At 48.7% G+C, this 18731-nt stretch overlaps 1 protein-coding gene across 5 annotated transcripts in view; it reads left to right on the plus strand.

Moving 5' to 3' along the window:
- CALN1 (calneuron 1) overlaps positions 1 to 18731 on the plus strand; it is a 128877-nt gene that overhangs the window by 34073 nt on the left and 76073 nt on the right. For 4 of the 5 annotated variants that reach the window (XM_015295940.4, XM_015295942.4, XM_004946429.5 and 1 more), the window contains one exon: positions 1720 to 1844. In XM_015295940.4, the coding sequence (XP_015151426.2) occupies positions 1720 to 1844 (125 nt within the window). Of the gene's footprint in view, positions 1 to 1719; positions 1845 to 12249; positions 12374 to 18731 lie in introns of those variants that run through there. The other variant, XM_046902438.1, reaches the window with a different exon arrangement.

Raw genomic sequence — 18731 nt, forward strand, 5'->3', positions numbered from 1 at the left:
CCAGCCCCAGTTAAATCTCTCTTTAACGCGGTCGGCATTTGAAAAGCAGTGCAATCGCTTTTACATCGGGCTCGTGATTGTGGAGAGAAAGCACGGATCGATTTCTGTCTGAATGCTGTATGGGGGGGCTGGGAAGTGATGAGGGTGTGCAAAGTGCCTCCCCAGCTCTGCTTATGGGGCGCGGAGCAGCACCAGGGACAGCGCCAGCCCCGTGCAGTCCCGCAGGGGGACGAACCCCTTCGTGCAGAGCGACGTGTCAGAGCGAGCATCCATCAGAACGAAGTACATTAATTGGCAAGTGCTGGGAAATTAGAGATGCGCCTAATGAAAAAGAAAACCTTGTTTACGGTTTCTAATGTGCTGCTGAAGAAGCTGGCTCCCAAATAAAAATACTTAAAATTACGATTAGGATTTATTTACATAATTACTGCGAGAGAGATTCTAGGGAGACGTGCTGAGCAGCGTGAGAGGAACTCTGTGGCTTTCCTTCCCTCTGTATCAGGGTTGGTTTGCTCTGGGTGAGTCCATTAAAGCTTTTACTAACTCAGTGAGGCAACACATCATTTGCTACAGAGAAGTCCATAGATGTGGGTATATATATTTTTGCTTTATTGACTGTGGTGGGAACATAGGGCTGTGGAAGAGCCAGGTTATCTTCGTAATGGCACTCTTGGCTGGGGAGTGATGCTGTAGGTGGCACTTACCTCTTTAAGGCTGAGAATCCCGATGTCCTGGCACAACGGGGTGAGCGTGTCCTTGGAGATGGCTTCAAATGGGGCCACATCCCTACAGGTGGGCAGGGATGTGGGCTGCCAAAGCTGCCCTATAAACATCAGGTCCTTAGTGGTGCTGGGTGGGTGGCTCTGCTGGCTTTTCTGGTTAATATTTGCAATACAAAATGCAATAGATCCATGATGGGCTGCACTGATTGAAACCAGCCAAGGAGATGACAGATCTGCCTCTTAATATTCCAATTGACTTTGGCAAACTTGCCTCTTTCTTCTGTATCCTAAATCAATGTGTAAGTGCTGCTGACAGTAATTTCCACTTTTGTCTGTGCAGATGGCTGCCCTTCGCTAGGCTGTGGTGTTTATACCTGCTAAGTTTGCAAACACTTTCCCGCTCCAGTCTCCCATTGAGCAGTATTTTTCCTTTGCTGTCATGCTTGTGAAATGAAAATGTTCTTCGCCGGGCCCTGCTCGAGTGGGAATTTTCCTCCTGCAGCCTGGAAGGAGGCACACACTGCGGTGCGTGCTGTGGGTGGGGGCTGAACCACCCCCGGCTCTGGGTGCTCCTGAGCAGGGACCATGCATGGCTCTGACAGCCGTGCACTGTGCCTTATAATTGCATGTCAGTATAAACCCCTATGCACTATATTATTATTGTCAAATACTAAATCTGTGTACTGAAAGCTGCAGTATGAGTGTTAGGGAGTCATATTTTACCACAGTGCTGCTGCTCTGTCTCTGCTAATTCTTGTCCTGCATAAAGAAGAAGCTGTCGCTTTTTTCCCTGTTTGTTTAGCTCCTGCTTCAGACCTAAATTTAATCTGCAATCCATCAGTCATGCACCCGACTCTGGTGCACATTCCCTGGTGTAGGATGCAGAAGACGTTGGTCTGGGAGGCAGCTCCTCCAAGGCAGGTTATGGCACTGCTCTGAGTGAGCCATGAGAAATCATTAGTATCAGCCTTTCTCTCCCCTTTTGTCTTGTGCCCAGGGAGAAGATGCCATTCCACCATGTAACAGCTGGCTTGTTGTACAAAGGCAACTACCTGAACCGATCGCTCTCCGCTGGCAGCGACAGCGAGCAACTCGCCAACATCTCCGTGGAGGAACTGGATGGTGAGTGATGTCCCTGTAGTTTTCCTGGGGATTTTAGGATGGGAAGGGCTCGTTCTCACCTTATCATTAGCACCAACATGCAATAGATGCATGAAAGGTGTTCTGCCAATAAAGGTTGGAAGGGAGATGGCTTAGCAGGTCTGGGACAGAGAGAGCTCGCTGACCTGGAGGCTGATGGTAACCTTTGGTTTTGCCCTTCTGCCTGGAAATAAGGCAGCTTTTGAAAGAGTAAGGCTGCTGTTTTTCTGGGTGAAACTTTGCAAAAGAAAAAGTTGGACTGATAGTATTCTATTAAGACTTTTTCAGCTGTTCCCTGGGAACCTGCAGAGCTGAGTCTGTCTTCCTGAGCAATTCTTGTTAGTTCTGTGGCCTTTTGAAAGGTTTCTCTTTGTTTCTCAGTGTAACGAAGCACACAGAAGTGGCTTGTGGCTTAGGGAACTGGAAAGAGCTTTAAAATTCCCTTTCCCAGGTCAGTGATGTGGAGCACAGACTGGCCGTGTACTGGCAAAAGCCAGCAGGGAGGTCACCCACATCGGCTGTCTGGAGGACCTTCACAGTTTCTCCCCTGCAGATTGTTTGCTGCTTGTCCCTTCTCCCCACAGACAGACTGGGAGGCCAGAGAGACTTCCAGTCTGGTTCCTGGTGGGAAGTTCTATTTTCCAGACAATTTGTAGCTCACCAGGGTCATTTTGGAGCAGTAGTTAATGTTGTTGACAGCTGGTCTTTGAGGGCGTTGGAACTAATTGAAGCTCTTGGTTTGCTTCCCAGTGGACATTTGGTGCGAGCCATGATGACAGTCAGTGGTCTCAATGGAGAACTTAATGGGTAAATGAGCAAGGGAATGGTGCAAGGTGGAAACGGTCCTTCCAGGACAGGTTGGAGGCGTTTTGGCAGAACAGGGCAGCATTTCTACCCTCCCTCCCTCATTTCACCTACACTTTGGTGATTCAGACTGTAGTTTTTGAGCTTTTTCAACTCTGAACCTCTGGCTTTGATTTTGCAAGCTTGACAATAACTTATCTAAAGTAGAAACAGGATGTTTTTTGGGTATTTGTCACTGCTTCTCTTCTTCCCAACATGCACTGGAAGCAGTTGAGGTGAGATGAGCAACATGACAAGCCCCTGCCCTTGCTGAGCTGGCACTCTGAGGACAAAGTGACTGTAGGAGCATCCTCTGAGCACTTTTGGGACACTGAGACTGTGCTTGAAGATGGAGCTGTCCAACTGGGTGAACTGGCTCTGATTCTGTGCATCCTACAGATGGCAAATTATGTTGCAAGATGAAACGTAGCTGTTGTCCCTTCTCAGGAGGTAGGATGTGGGAAGGAAGCTCACAGGCAGAAACTCCATCTCATTTCTGTCCTTCCCACGTTGGGTGGTGTCCCTCAGCATCACGTCCCATGGCAGCTTTGGATGAGAGCAGTGGTACAGTAACACGCTGTCCCCAGGGAGAAACCAGCCCTCAAGACACCGTGGGTCATCTCCATTAATTAACAGCAAATGAAGTGAATTAGGCGTAGAGGAGCTGCCTTTTGAGAAGGCAGCAACCGAGTCGCCGCTAATGTGAGTGCTGCATCCGTTTAATTTGGTCTGTGCCCTATTATAACCGTGCTGCTGAATTGGAGAGCAGCAGATTTCATTCATCTCTGCTCACAAAGAGTATCTCCCTCCTTCTTCAGAATGGTTAGAGCTCTTTAACTAATCATCCATTTATTCTCTGACTGTTAAGCACAGGCTTCTTGTTACAATTTAGTCATATATTTTTTTTCTGACAGCCTTTTGCTTTACAAACACCTATCTTCAAGGGCTTTCTATCTCTGCCATGAAGATATGTCCCAGTTCTCAGCTCAGCAGAGAAGAGCTCAACCTCAGGCTGTTTTTTTCCCACCCGTGAATGCAGAAATGGCACTGAATTGATTCGCATCCACTAAAGACAGAGTAGCCTAAGATGCTGGAGATGTTTTTCTGTGTGTAGCTACCGGAGCACACTTAGCCACTGGAAATCATACATAACTTCAGGTCAGCAGGCGCTGTCTTACTGGGATTTGTTACTGGTACCAGCATAATGCCCAGGTGTGCTGGGAGTGGGTGACGGCCCCACTGCTCACTGTCCAAACCCAAATCACAATGGGCCTTTTTGCCCTCGAGCTTAAATTATCTCAGAGTGAGCAACAACTCAACTTCTTCCTTGTGAAGTTAATGTCATTGTATGGGAGCTTTGTGGATGTATTAAGCTGTGATAGCTCTGTGCCAATAATGTATTTGTGTCTAATCACATAGGCTGGGAAAGAGATGCCTAATTCCCTGTGGTTCTTTTGTCAATGAGATTTGGATCCCAAGGCAGTCCCAGCCTGCTGGCTAATTCCAGACTCACGTGTTAAAGCTTTTAAGGTTTAATGTGCTTTCTGGGGAAGTCAGTGGGAATTTTCAGTATCCGTCTGTGCACCTGACTTGTTGACAACCAACAAGTGTCAGGCTGTTCCCAGCCCTTTTTTCCACATCTGTCGTGGCACATCTCTATACTGCTTGTGTTGTGAAGGGTTTCAGCAGGTGTGTTGACTCTGGGATGCTGCAGTGCAGTGCTGCCTGGCTGGGGCATGGCATTACTGCTGCTGCCATGGATAAGGAATAGTGTGGAGATCAGGAAATGGAAAATATTTCTGTCTTAGAGCAATACAGAGAGGGAGGGAGTCCTTTTGTTTTTTTGGATGAACGCATACCGTTCATAGCAGTGTGCCTCGAGTGCTGCTCTCCTCTTCTCCCACTGGTTATTTTCCTCTACAAAAAACTTTGCATCAGCCATCTGTTGGCTTCGACTCCACTCTATTTTCCTCCATCCTGCTCTAAATACTACACTGGCAGCAAAGGAAGAGGCTGGAGAGATGACAGGTGTAGTGGAAATGCTAAGTCATGGCCTGAAAAAGTGATTGAGCACCTGGTAGGAAGGCAGGGCCAACCCAGGGGAACTCAGGTGCATGCAGTGCACCTGATTGACTGGAAGGGTGGAGTCAGGATCCACCCCTTCCCAGAACTCACTTAAGGATTGGCAGTGGAGGTGAGGGCATCTCTTGCTGGAGAACCCTGCCTACCTGAGGCCTTTCAAAGGTAAGCAGCTCTTTTCCTTCATTTCTGTATCTGTGGCTGCTGTGTTTGGGCTCATTCTCACTTGCTGTGGCCAAAGACTTTTCCACCCTGCTGTTATCATCTCATTATAGCACTACAACAGGTTGCACTGATGGCTCTCTTATTCCTGGTGCCGTGTTTGCTGTTTGCAGTTCCGTCATAGCAGGAGGGGTTTGGAAGCTGTCGCTGTCACAAAGGGAATTAACTGGCTGAAAGCTGTATTAGGCGACGCTTAACTTGGTTACGCCGAGCAGATGATGAGGTTGGAAGTGGCAGGCCATCCGTAACCCAGCTCTGAGGGACCACGGAGAGCGACGGGCTCTCGGATGGATGTTATTGCCATATGCACAGCGATTTCCAGGCATGAGTTTATAAATTAGGGCTGGGAGGAACTGCTTTACATATAGATTTTTCTGTCTGTTGTTGGGTGACATAAAATTGTGGCACAGTTTGTGCGTGCTCTGTGGTTTCCAAGTTCCTTTTAAGCTGCTGTCCTCACGTTGCAAACTGCTAGGGGTATTTTTAATAAAAAATGGTGGATGGAAATCATCGAGTCAGGCTTGAGTCATCCACCTCCATAGGCACTATCTAGAGAGTATTGTCAGGAGGTAAAAACATTTCCATAGTAGGAATCTGACAAATATCACCTGAAGGAAGGCATATGCATTCTAAGTAGGCTTTGCAGAAAGTGTCTGTGAAATGCATTACAGTCAGAGTGCTTTGCAGTGAAAACCCACATGTGGACCACAGCAGCAGCTATCTGTCCAGAAAGACATAGTGATAAATCCTTACATGACCCAGATTTCCCTGCAGTCAGCCATGCCCATGCAGAAGCTATGTCACTATGAGGCACTGGGATCGTTTATGGACATCTGGTGGCTCAGACTATGCATCCCCAATGCAGGTGGGGTTTGTGACACATGCACGGGCTTCAGAAATGTTTTCTTTTTTTTGCTTGTAGACATCAGCCTGATGCAGTCCCTAAGGCTGACATCCCAAGTGGATGTGGCAGCTCATGGCTTTGCCAGCCCAAAGTGGAGACATCAGCAGAGCATCCCGTGCAATGGGGCTGAACTGTTGCCTGCAGTGGTCTTTGGGGCGAGAACCTGGCTGTCCCAATGGTCTGGGGATCGTTGCAGCTTGTACCCCGTGTTGTTTACCTGGTTCCTGCCACTTGCAGGAGCTCTCTGCTGGGTCCCTGTTTCCTGGGCTCTGGTGTAAAAGTCAACAGTGAGAGTACATTGGAAAACAGCTCTTGAAGTAATTAAAGGGCGTGGATAAATGATGCCCGTGTGGATTTTAACAGTTGGCTCCTGCGTGCCAGCAGTGCAGGCGGTGAGGAGCAGCTGGAGGGGCACTGGGGCTGCACAGCAGTGTGACCCCACCCCTATCATGCTCCTGGGGCTGGGGGCACTCTGTGCGGGGAGCACGCAGAATGGTTGCACGTTGGCTATGCAGCCATGCTCTTCTAGCCCTATGGAAAATGTGGCCAGAATTGAGGCTGTGGTGTCTGATATGATAGTCCTCGGTCCCAGGTGAGGTGGAGCAGCAGTGTGCTCGAGGAGGGAAATCCAAAGGGACAGGCATTAGTCACTTCCCTGACTCACGGAGCAGCAACAGGGCTGCGTCTGCTCCGCTCGGCGCTTTGCCCGTGGAAAATAAAGAAACACTTGGGGATGTGGGATGGGAGAGGAACAGCAGGGAGAGCACCATGGTGCTGGGGCTGGGGATGCAAGGTGTGCCCTGGGACAGGGCATGGTGGGGGTCATGCTGCTGGCTGGGCTCTGGGCATGGGTACAGGCTCCAGTAAGCAGCTCGTTAATTAACTGCATGAGACTGTATCAAGCTCGTTTTCTCTTTGGCAGAGTTCTGTTTTAAAAGAGAGGCTCATCCACATTGTCTCCGTTGTGAGGGATCATGGCTGGAAATGGAGTAATTTATGTTTTATATTGGGCTTTAATAGTGTTTCGTGTCTCCGAATATAAAATTGCAGCATCACTATGCAGATCCTTCTGTGGGCAGAAGCAGCCGTATCCCTGACTTTACCGAGCTCCTTCTGCTGATGTTCCAGTTGTGTATTGTAATGACAGTGTGGGTTTCCTTGGGACTTGGCAGTTTTAGGTGTGAAGTAGCCTCCCTTGAAAGAAAACCATAACGATGGATGCAGCATAAATATTTTGCATCGTATGAAGTTGTTGCAAGGTGTGATTTGCTCCGAGACAGCGCCCTTCCAAGGAGCAGAGCCTGGCAGGTGGGTACCCAGTGCAACAAATGATGTTGAAGTGCACATTTTGGGAAGGGTTCACGGAGGTTCTGTCACCCCATCCCATATCCCCACTGTTCAGGGCATCGGGGCCAGCAGGGAGAGGTTTAACTGGAGCCCATGCCCCTGAAATGTAATACTGAGCATCATCTCTGAGGGAAGAATCCTTACAGCAAAGGGGTATAAATAAAATGAGATTGGCTGCCAGCAAATTAGAATTACAGGGATGCCATCTGGACAACAATTAAAGAGATTGTTTGAACTCCAGTGATGCTGACATAGTTATAGGAACCGGCTGGCAAGCGAGCGAGCTGTTGGTGGTGGAGATTCAGATATCCTCGGTTTGCAGCGAAGGCTTCTGGTTTATTGTAACAGAGAAGGAGTCCCTTTAGGATGGATGGGAAGAGGGCTGAGGGCTGTATCTCTATTCACCTACCTGGGCTCCCTCACCTTGTGATGGGCTCCCCAAGCCCTTTTGGACACTGCTGTTCCTATACATGGGGCTCGGTGGAGAGATGGGCATTCAGTGCCTGTGCAGCCCGGGGACACAGGAACGGAGCAGATCCAGAGCTGAGTGTGCTTTAAAAGGCATTTAAGTCATACTGAGACACATTTGTACAAATTTTAATATGATTTTTTAAATTTTTATGCAAGCTTTTCAGCCAGATGATTAATTTTTCAGGTTTCCTCTGTCCCTTGCCTTACGCCCCTGGCTCTGGCAAGTCTCTTTTCTCCCAGTCAACGCTGCTTTGCGCATTCAGGAGCCTCATCTTTGTCTGTTACCCCTGGGAATGTGCCCCTGGGGCAGTGGGAATGGATGGGGATCAAAGTAGGACCACTGCATCCTGGAGCTAAAAGGTGGCATGTACCTGGGGCTGGGAAGGAGAGGAGAGCTAAGGCCATTTTCTCCAGTGTTTCCCAGTGGACAGGACGCCGATGGGCTGTATGTGCCCTGTCTGAAGCCAGGCATCACACATTCCTCCTTTAATTACACCGAGATTAAATATGTACAGATTTGGACGTTGATGTGACAGTCTGCGTGTGCTCCACGTGCCCTTCTTGCAGTATCGTGTGCCCCTCCAAGCTGCAGAGATCAGTGCTTCAGCCCAGCTGTGTGAGCTCACCGTGTTTGCAGCACGTTATGATTAATTAAGTCATGGCAAGCGGTAAGCAAACCTCACATCAGCTCCCTCACCTCCACTGGGGTGGCTTCTCACCAAACCACAAACATCTGCAAAAAGCTGCTGGGCTGGGGGCTCATTGCCAGACAAGGGCTTCTGAAAAGGAGCATTCCAAAGTAGGAATTAGTTGTCTGTTAGTCCAGGTATCCATTTCTGCTTCTTCCCTCGAATGCTTTGGCCTCGGCTTTGTCCCTCAGTTTACCTAACTGCAGTGATGCTCGTGGAGGAAGAGGAGATCATTGCATCCGCTGCTGCTTGGGGTGCTGCAGAGGACCTCTGGTCAAGCATCATCTATCTTGCTCCCTGTGAGCAATGGCTTTGCTTTGACCCCTCTCCCCATGTCACTGTGCCCATGGTGACAGCTGGGTGGGTTGGGGCTGGCATAGGGCAGCTCTGATTTGGTGTGACCCCCTAGCTTTCCCCCAGTCCTGTTCCCCCAGCTGCTCTGCTGTTGGGATGGGAGACACTTGCTGGAAATCTTGGTTTCCCATTTTCCCTTGCCTGCTTGTGGGTTCTGATATAATCTCAGCATGGTCTGAGTGGACAAAAGAGTGCAAACATCAGAGAAAGCAAGCAGGAGCCATCGCTCTGAGCATCCCAACTTGGGGTTTGCATCGGGCAGTCTCCTGCAAGTTTGAAGCTGGGGGAAGCAGGAGGGAGAGGTGATGGGGAGCCTCATCCAGTGCTGGATCGGCTGTTTGCAGAGCTGATGAGCTGGCAGCCAGCTGCTCCTGCAGGACCCAGCACAGATGGGTGTAGGAGTAAGGAGAAGGAACCCCACGGGGACATGCAGCTTTCTCTGGCTTGGCCGGATTTGGTGACATCAAAGGGGATCAGCACAAACCCTTTGAAGTCAGGCTTACGTCCTGCCTGCCTCTGAAAACAGAGGGTGCTGATCCTGCAGGGTGACTGCGGTGCTTGGGAGAGGTGGGTGCAGGACCCCAGTGAGCATTAATAGCAAGGGCAGTACAGGCAGAGCGAGATCTCAGCTGCCTCTGCTTCTCTGCTGTGACACAGAGATGATTCCAGGGCTCAGGGTGTGCAGCACAGCCCTCCGGAGCTGGGCAGAGAGGAGTTCATGAATGCTCTGTGAGCCTCCTCTGCCAGAGCAGACACTGCAGCATGGGCTGAAATCCACTGCAGCTCCTAAGGCTGATGCCAACGTGGCTCAGATTATTCACTCTCCGAAGGAAATAAGTTAAAATATTGGCATTCTGCAGGCTGAGGTCAGACCAAGGTCCCATATCTTGCACATCATATGGTGATGCTGCCACGTTTGGTCCTGCACTGCCAGAGCTGTGCGGGATGGGCAGGGATCTGGTCCTTCCTTCTTGGCTGTTTGCAGGGATGGGGCTGGCTGGAACTGTGGGCAGTGGGTCTGGCCTTGAGGGCAGAAAGAGAGAGGGGTTGGTGTGGTGCTGTTGGGATCAGTGGGAGCGTCACATGAACCCAAATGTTTGGGGCCTGAGATCACAGACTGCACAGTGCCGATATGCAAAGTCCTGGCAGCACCAAACACGTGAAAGAGTGGATAGGATCAGAGGTCTGCCAGGAATTGGGATGGCTTTGGCAGGCAGGGGGCTGTTCAGCCCCACGCTGCACCCTGCAGCAGCAACACAGCTTTGAGAGAGGTTGGCATTTGGTATTTCCAGTTATTGCAGAGCAGCACGGAGTTTTGGTCAAATGTATCCTTTATTTTTATAAGAATTCTGTCAGAAAAAAATGAAGAAATACACCAACAAAGCCTTGGGAGTGAGAACATACTGTCACATTCCTGAATGCAAAGCATTAGGTTGTCATTTAGGAAAAATCCCTCTTTCTAAATAAGCCATTAGAGCACAAACCTATTAGCAGCATGTGGGATGAGGCGGTATTTTGTGTTTTAGGATTATTCTGTTGGGCAATTCCTATTTAATTTGCTAGGAAGTGCAAATCTCATTACTTTTCTTTCGACTAAATCTAATCCAGGGCATGAGATTTTGTGAATAGGTTTGGATGGGGAGGGGAAAGAAATACGGCTGCGTAACTGATTGTAATTGCTATTACTTCCCAAAGGTGAAAAAGATTGGGAGCGTTTTTTTTCTCAGCAGTTCCCTGTGTTTGCACACAAGGAGTAAATTGGCCTTTGCAGGGACACAGTCGTTGCTGCCTCTGAAATGTGAAACGGTGTTTGCAATGCATCTGGTGGGGGAGATGTCCGTCGCAGGTATCTAAGTGCTGTTTGTCATCGCTTTGTGAGTTTGATTTCAGTGCTGCAGAAGGAAAAGGGAGAAAGCAGAGGGAGAGTTGGAGGATATTGCATTCAAGGCCTGGCTGGTTGTGGCTCTGGGCAGCCTGGTCTGGTGGTTGGCGACCCTGCCCATGGCAGGGGGTTGAAACTACATGATCTTTGAGGTCCTTTTCAACCCCTATGATTCTATGAAACGATGCTCTGTCCTGCTTCTCCCAGTGGGAAGGAGGGGATGCTGTTGGGCTCAGGCTTCCTCCATGGGGCTGTACCTGTGGGGTGGGCAGTGAGACTTGGGGCAGGCGCTGCCCACAGGCTCAGCTGTGCAAATAGGGTTTTTTTCAGTCCACTAGCTGTTAATAATAATAATAATGGGGGGATCCACTTCTGTTGCAGCCAAATCAGCACATTTCTTTTCTTGCATTTTCATCTTCCATGAGCTGGGAGAAATCTGCTCTGTTCCAAAGCAAAGCATTCCATTTAGAGTTTGAGCTGTTTTACCTATTCCTCTCCTGAAGGTGTGGTGAACTCATGCCTTTGGGCTCGCTGAGTCCTGTGCTTTCCAGCAGGGCAGCCAACCAGCATGGTTTGTGTTGGTGGGAGCCTGGGCACGTGGTCCTTCAGCTACTGAGGGCTGATCAGGTTGGATATTAGGGAATGCTTCTTCTCTGAAAGAGTGGTGCTGCAGTGGCAAAGCTGCCCAGGGAGTGGTGGAGTCACTGACCCTGGAGGTGTTCCAGAGCTGTGGAGATGTGGCACTGAGGGATGTGGGCATGGTGGGATGAGCTGGGGTTGGACTTGGGGATCTTAGCAGGCCTCCCTTGAGGTCAGCAATGAGTCTAAACTGCAGGTGCTGCGTGCTGTCACAGGTGCTTTAATTGCTCCATTGATGAGCTCCACGAGCCCAGCTTGGGCTGCTGGCAATGCTCAGCAGTGCTTCTGAGCAGTAAAACTATATGAATTTGGATTGGATCAAGATGCAAAAAGGAAAGAAGCTTTTCATCCTCCTTCCCATTCTGGGGCTATGTAAGGGGTCAGGTAGCTGATGGCTTCTTCAGAGTTCATTCCAGTTGCCTTCCAGGCTTGTTTCTCAATAGCTTATTTTGCTATATTCCTCATCTTTTTTTTTTTCTCCCTCTTTTTTTTCTTTTTTTTTTTCTTTGCAATAAAGGCTGGAATATATGAGCAGGGGAGGTGGGAGCAAAGCAAATAAAGAGCCTGGCTCAACATGGGCTCCAGAGGGAGGCTGTGTCTGGCCGCAGGCTTTCTGCTGTTCTCCGTTGGGGTCCACCATTTCCTGCCTGCCCTTGTTGGCTGCGATGATAGCACAGAGCAGACGTGCTTTGCTTGCTGTAAGCCCTATCGATAAGGGCAAGGCTCATTCATCCCATTTACTGGGAGAAGGTCGCATAATAAAAAATGTGGAAGGATGTTGGATAAGGCAAGCAGCACCTCGCTTTATAAGTTGTTCCCACGAGCTCTTGTCAAGGGCTTTTTTTTTTTTTTTTGAGCAAGTGGTTGGAGAAATTTTTTGGCAGGTTAAGTTTGTTGTCCCCTGTGCAACAGTGCAGAGTCAAGGCTTCTGGCTGGCTTCTGCATCGCCACGGACACCTCGCGTGTTGCTATGGCACAAGAGGAGTTGGGCAGTGCAGAAGTGCTGACTCAGTATCGCACAGGGTGATGTCTCCGCTGGTGTTTATTTGCAATAACAGAAGCCTGAAGCTGCTGTTTTCAGGTAATTTGTGCAGTTTTTGCGCTTCCTGACACTTTCCAGCACCGAACCAATTGGGGTTTGAAATCACGGCGTGAAGTCCTGGCACATAAAAAGGTCTTCTGATAGCTGCTTGACCTTGGCACTGTGCGTGTCTCCATCAGAACAGTGTTTAAACCCAAAGGTTGCACATCTCTGCATTTCCTACCCTGTTTGGCCACGCGGGAGAAGCCTCCATGAGGTGTTCCTTGGGAGGCTGAAGGCTCCATGCCTTCCTCCTTGCTTGGCTTCCAGCTTGGGAGGGGATTTGTCATCAGAATGAAGTGTGGTTGTTTTGCAAATGTGAAATTCTGATCCCATGGATATGAGGAGCAAAATTCCTACTGACAGAGCTTGCCTTTCACTCTCTGCAGCTGGAGGAATTGGACAACTGGTTGATCTCTTTGTGTCTCTTTGTTATGGAAAGCCTTTTAGCCCTGGCTCCTGGAGCAAGTTCCATCCCCAAAGCCTGGGTCTCAGCATCCCTAAATTAGTGGTAAAAGTCGGGACATCCACCTGGTCCTGGGTCTACCTATGTCTGAGTGTGTGCACAAACACAGGTGATGTGTTGAGATATGCGAGTTGGCAGTGGCTGGAAGCCTGTCCTGTCCTTGCTTGTGATGCATCGGCCCAAGGCTGGTGTAGGCATTTGGGCTGAGAATGGATGATGGAAGAGAAATAAGCTTTTTTGAACCTTAGCCCCTTGGGTAATTACCAGTGTGGTAATTTATGTGGTTCATTAGTAATCTGCCAACTTCCTCCAGTCCCACTTGCCTTTTCCAGCTCTTGTTTTTCAGACCTCTGGGGTTCTGATGAGATGGGAGCAAAACAAATTAAAACAACGGACTAAAGGAAGTCTGGCATTGGCAATGGATGATGCTTGGGAGCTTTGGAGCTACCGGGTTCTGGAGTGGCTTTGCAGTGGCTTCAAACCATGTGTGAAGTTATGTGGGGAAATGCTGGGCAGCTGTGACTAGCTTTCATGGGTGTCAGCTCAGGGATATATGTAGGAATTGTCAAGCCATAAATACTTGGTGAGCACTGGAGTGACTTTTTAATTTTAGTAGGAAAACCAGAATGTGGCAGCCAGAAAAAAAAAAAAGTGATGCAAAAATAGCAGTGGCCCTTTTGGGAAGAGGAAATAATATTCCACTAAGACAGCAACCCCAATTAGATGGGAGCCTTTAGAGAAGTGAGTAGCTAATTACCTAGCTAAAGACGAGGCAACTCTTGCACATGGCAAACAGATTTATTTATTGGGGGACGTTTATCTATGTGCATATGCCCAAGATGTTTTATGTTCTTGCCACAAACCCAAAATTATCCGTGCTTTGTAAATATTGTGGTTGATGGCTGTAAAGATTTCCTGTGAGATCAAGTTGGAAGGAGTCATATGGTCAACCACACTTACCAGAGTTGGAGAACTGGAGGATTTCTTTAATGGTTCAAGCAGCCGAGGAAGCTTTGGGGACATGGCCAAGCACACACAGCCCTGGTTTAAGTAACCACTGGCACTTGAAGTCGAGAGCCATGGTTGGTGGCCTGGCATGACCCTTTTGGAGCAAATTGATGTTTTTAAAAGCAAGTCTGTGTTACAACTTGACACAAATTCCTGCAATAGGCACCATGGATTAGTTCTGTGACCGGGGTGTGGGAAATGGCTCAAGGCTCTGCTGCTCTCGCAGCGGATGAGAACACGAGCTCATCTTTTAATATCAATTTTCATCGCTTCTACACGTCTCCAGATCACTTATGTTTTGACATTAATAAAAATAGCAAAGAGTTTGGAGAAAGTAGCTTTGGCATCTACAGTATTTAATTTGCAAAAACTTTCATGTAGAGTTTAATTTAGACTGATGAGAGAGGCAGTTTTATGAGTATAAAACTCCATTAATTACAGATCCTGTCTTAATTATAAATGGCTTTATTTTAAAGTGAGTTTTACAACCAAAATTAAGACTTGGAGCAGTTCAATCAATACAAACATCAATTAGACCTGACTTTGTACTCCAATTAATTTATAAAGCTTCCCAATGAAGTGTAAAAAGTGTGCCACTTTGTACTCTTCTTCCTGCCATTCCCGGGCACCAGGAGGTCTCCATGGTTTCATTAGCAGCTTCCTAACGATAAGCGTGGATGGAATAACAAGCCTCCCAGTGGTCTCCCATTTCCTACATAAGCCAATAGAGTTAAATGCTAAAGTGGCCAAACCTGGCCACAAGTGTATGGGTATATTGGTACCCAGCAGGTGCTCAGTGTTCTGACCATTTGTTGTGGTCCCACCAGACTGTGGCTGCACCAAGGAGCTTTGGGGTGTATGCTGGGACACCGTCACTTGCCAGAAGTGTGAATGTTTTTAAAGCCTTTTTTTGGGGGGGGGGGTTCAGTGTCACAATCCTGATTGTATGAAATAGGTAGAGATGTGGCATGGTTCAGCTCCTTGCGCCTTCTTGGTCAGCGTGGAGTATTTGGCATTGCTATGCTGACTCTGGGGATGTGTGTCCCCTAAATCCCTTGTCAAGAGGGAAACAAACAGCAAACCTGGGTTCCTAGAGGGCCATTTTGGCATCCCCCTCCCTACAGCAGGGTGCTGTTCACCCGGGGACTGGTGCCACTTGCAAGGTCTTAGATAAAGCCTGATATTTGCTGTTTAATACAGGACTTAGGAAGCTGTGGAGCATTGTGAGCTTCCTCTGGACCCAAGTGTCTTCTCCTACCATGCCTCTCTACTTACCGTGCAGACATTCTCTGGTTCTCTTCGGCCTGTAGTAGGGGGAGCATGGTCAGACTACAGTCATTTGCATGCGGTCGTGTAGAGCGTGAGGAAGGGATGGAGCTAGGTATTAGCAGAATTTTTATTTCCTTTCTGGTGCAGCAGGCTCTTTTAGTAAAGCCAGGTTTGAGCTGTGGAGCTGTTTGAAGCTAGGAACCGAGCAGCGAGCGGCAGGCAGGCAAACAAAGTGGAAACCTGCTCTGAATTATCATAAGCTTTTTTTGTTGTTCTAAGCCCTTTCAAGCAGAGCCATTTGTACTGGAGCAAATTCTCCCAAGATATTTTTAGACGATACGAGCAGAAAAATATCACTCCATAGCAAGCTGTTTACAAATCTGCTAACCTTGTTTAGTGCTAGTAAAACTCTCGGCTTGGTGTGCTGCGGAGCACACTAATTGCTTGACAGAAATTACGCAACGGTGTCTTTCTGATGTGCTGTATATTGGCTCAGCCCTGCAGCTGGGCCCGTGTGCAGCATTTTGGATAATGAACAGGGAATATTTCAGCAGCTTTTCCATTAAAACAGGGAGAGTGAGGCAGGCAGGAGGCAGACCCTGCCAGCTAGCCACTGCTCACTGCCCTTTGCTTGCATGCTCATTTCTGTAATGAGGCTGTCCTGCACTAGTCTCGTTATTCTGTGTCTGGTTTAGGGGCCCAGGTGTCACCCTCTGTCACTCACTTGACTTTGGTTGACCATAGAATGGGACTAATGGCCATTCCCCCTTGCATCTTGGGTGCATATGGTGGTGGGATTCAGATGCTGTGGTCATAGGGCTGTATGAGTACATTGGCAGTAGGGCTAGAATTCCTTAAGGAAGGTAGAGTGGGAGTTGCCTGCCATCCCAGCAGACCCTGGTGGCCTGTCCCTCTCATGGGCATTAGGCACATAGGTGCAGCCAAGCTCCTGCCCCACTGACGAGCTCTCAGCAGCCCTGGGGACGCTCCCGTTCTCATGAGTGCTGCTTCTGGTATTCAAAGAATCATAAACTCATTTGAATTGGAAGGGACCTTTAATGGCCATCAGGTCCAACTCCCTGAGATGCAAAGGGACACCCACAGCTCCATCAGTGCTTGGAGCCCATCCAGCCTGACCTCGAATGACTACTCCAAGGGTGAGGCACCCACCACCTTTCTGGGCAATTTGCGCCAGTGCCTCACTAGTTACTGGTGGGGTTTCCACCATGTATATTTAGGTCATTCCTGAGAACTTGCAGGTTTCTGTATTCTACTGGAAAGGGCTCAGCAGCAACTCGATGCTTCACAAAAGAGTGATCTTCTGAAGGGTTTGTTGGAAGCCCAGTGTCAGCTGAGTGTCTAGCACTGGTTGGATGGGCCAAGCTGCAAGGACAGATTAAGTTTTGTGGTTGCTGGACAAAGACTTTTCAGCCTGGTCATGGCTGAGGTTATGGTAGTGGTGTGAAGGATGAGAATGAGGAACAGCTGTTTGTTGTCTGATCCAAAGTCAGAGCTGTAAATTGGAAGGAGGTGTGTCAGGAGAAGGAGAGATGGATTGTCACATATTGAGTGGTAAAAGCATGGAACTGGGATGACAAAACTAAATGTGATCATAACTGAAAAATCTCTGGAAGATAAATATGGGAGTGTTTGAAACTGGGCACTTGGCTGAGCATCAGACCTGCCACTGGTGGGCATGTCCCACAGCTGGTTTGAGCACTTCAGGACCCTTCCTTGGGAGGATGTGGGCTCTGTTTGACCAACACTGCCCTGAGTGAGCTTCACCCAGGCTGTGGGTGATGACAGAGAATGTGAGTCCCCTTGAGAGCCCTTCCAGTTCCCCGCTGGGATCTGTGCCATGCTGCACGTGTGTTGGACCAAATGGTCGGAAGCAGAAGAGGGAAAGCAGCCCATGCGCCACAGCAGTAAGCTAGCTGACCTGCTGGACCTTTTCCTTCTATTTTGCTCTCCTGCGCTGTTACTTAAATACGCTGGAAGGGAATCTCAGAGTGGAGGTAAAGAACAAACATGGGGAATTACCCTTCTGCTGCATCCCAGCTGCGCCGTGCGGCCGAGGACCGGAGAGCAGCGATCCCACGCCAGGCTCCTGCTGGGCACCGTCTCCCCGCAGGCAGCTGGGATGCAGCCGACGGAAGGAGCACAGCTGGGATTTCCCTCCTCCCTGTTTGCCTTGGACACGGCCAAGTCCTCCCCTGGAGCTGCTGGCAACCTGCAGCACTCACAGCAGCTTCCCAACGAGCTCCGGGGATGTTGTTTTAGTGCGGTAACGTCTCCAGGATAAGCGGCAGTTTTGTCCGGCGCAGCGGTGAGCTCAGCTGGGCTGGGAGGCAGAGCTGCATCACAGCTCGGCACACAAAGCTGCAGGCTTTCTTTGCTTTCCCCCATCACTCTTAAAAACATTGTACTGGGGGTTGAGACTGGAGACTAGCTTTACCTTGAATTCAATTATGTAATTAATGGCAAAGCTGCCAAGAACTGTCAGGAGTCTTTTTTATTCTTTATTATACTTCTTACGAATGCAAGTAGATTAATATTTGCGAGCAGTGCTTCTAGAGTAATTTTATCAAAACCCTTCATTATTGTCATGGGAAATTCAATGCAATTTTAATCTGGGACCAGTTCCACTTTGCAGTCTAGCTAGACGATGAATGTTAGAGGTAGGCACTGTGTGAGTCTGCAGCATATATACATGTAAAATGGACACTGGGTGTGAATAGTGGATACGGGGCATGTATCTTGTATTTGTATATGGATATTGTTCTATTTATGTATATTGCTGCTGTGCCCATGACCTGCCCATGCTGGTGTCTTGTATATACCATTAATGAGTTGGTAGTGATAATGAATCAAATCCTCTCTTGGCTGTGTTATGCTACTAAAAGCTATACAAGCAGTACCCACAGGTACAGGTATGGCCCAGCTATGTGACAGCTGCTGATGCTTCAGTGCCTGCTTTATTACATCTTGGGCCACAGTGTTTCTTTCAGAAGCACGTTTTCCCTCCCAGCAGCGTGAGACAGCAAATGAAGTATGCACAGAGCAGACCTGCATGGCACTCCTCGAGGCCCGCTGTCAGATTGATTGCTTGAAGTGCATTTGAAATCAAGTGCTGTACGGTCAGCTCTAGATCATCTCACCATCATTTTTCATGTGCCAGTAAGTAAAACCATAGCGAATAATACAGCTGGTTGAAAACGGTGAAGCTACTCGGTCTTGTAAATCTGAGCTGACCTCACCGTCTCTTCCCTTTGCCCTTGAGTGCAATGTAATCATCATGACATAAATAACAAGCGCGGCGATATAATGGAATTATATGAGCACTGCTATTGTGAGCGCTGTAAAAATAAGGCTGGCAGCACTTGGCAGAGCCGAGATCAGCTCTGAAGTGGAGGAGAGGTTGAATTGATTTCCTTTTCCTTTTATCTGTTGGGAGAGGAGGAAAAGAAAACAAGTCCTGCTATGGTTGTAAAGGAGCTCTGTGCCTGCTGCTGGGGCGGCATGGCTGTGTGATGGCCACTCTGAGGCTTTTGCTTCCACCCTCTTCTTTCAATCCCAAATTTCCACCTGACCTCAGTACCTGGAAAAGTGGGAGGG

The sequence above is a fragment of the Gallus gallus genome, chromosome 19 (genome assembly GCF_016699485.2).
Source record: "Gallus gallus isolate bGalGal1 chromosome 19, bGalGal1.mat.broiler.GRCg7b, whole genome shotgun sequence".
In the NCBI taxonomy this organism is placed as follows: domain Eukaryota; kingdom Metazoa; phylum Chordata; class Aves; order Galliformes; family Phasianidae; genus Gallus; species Gallus gallus.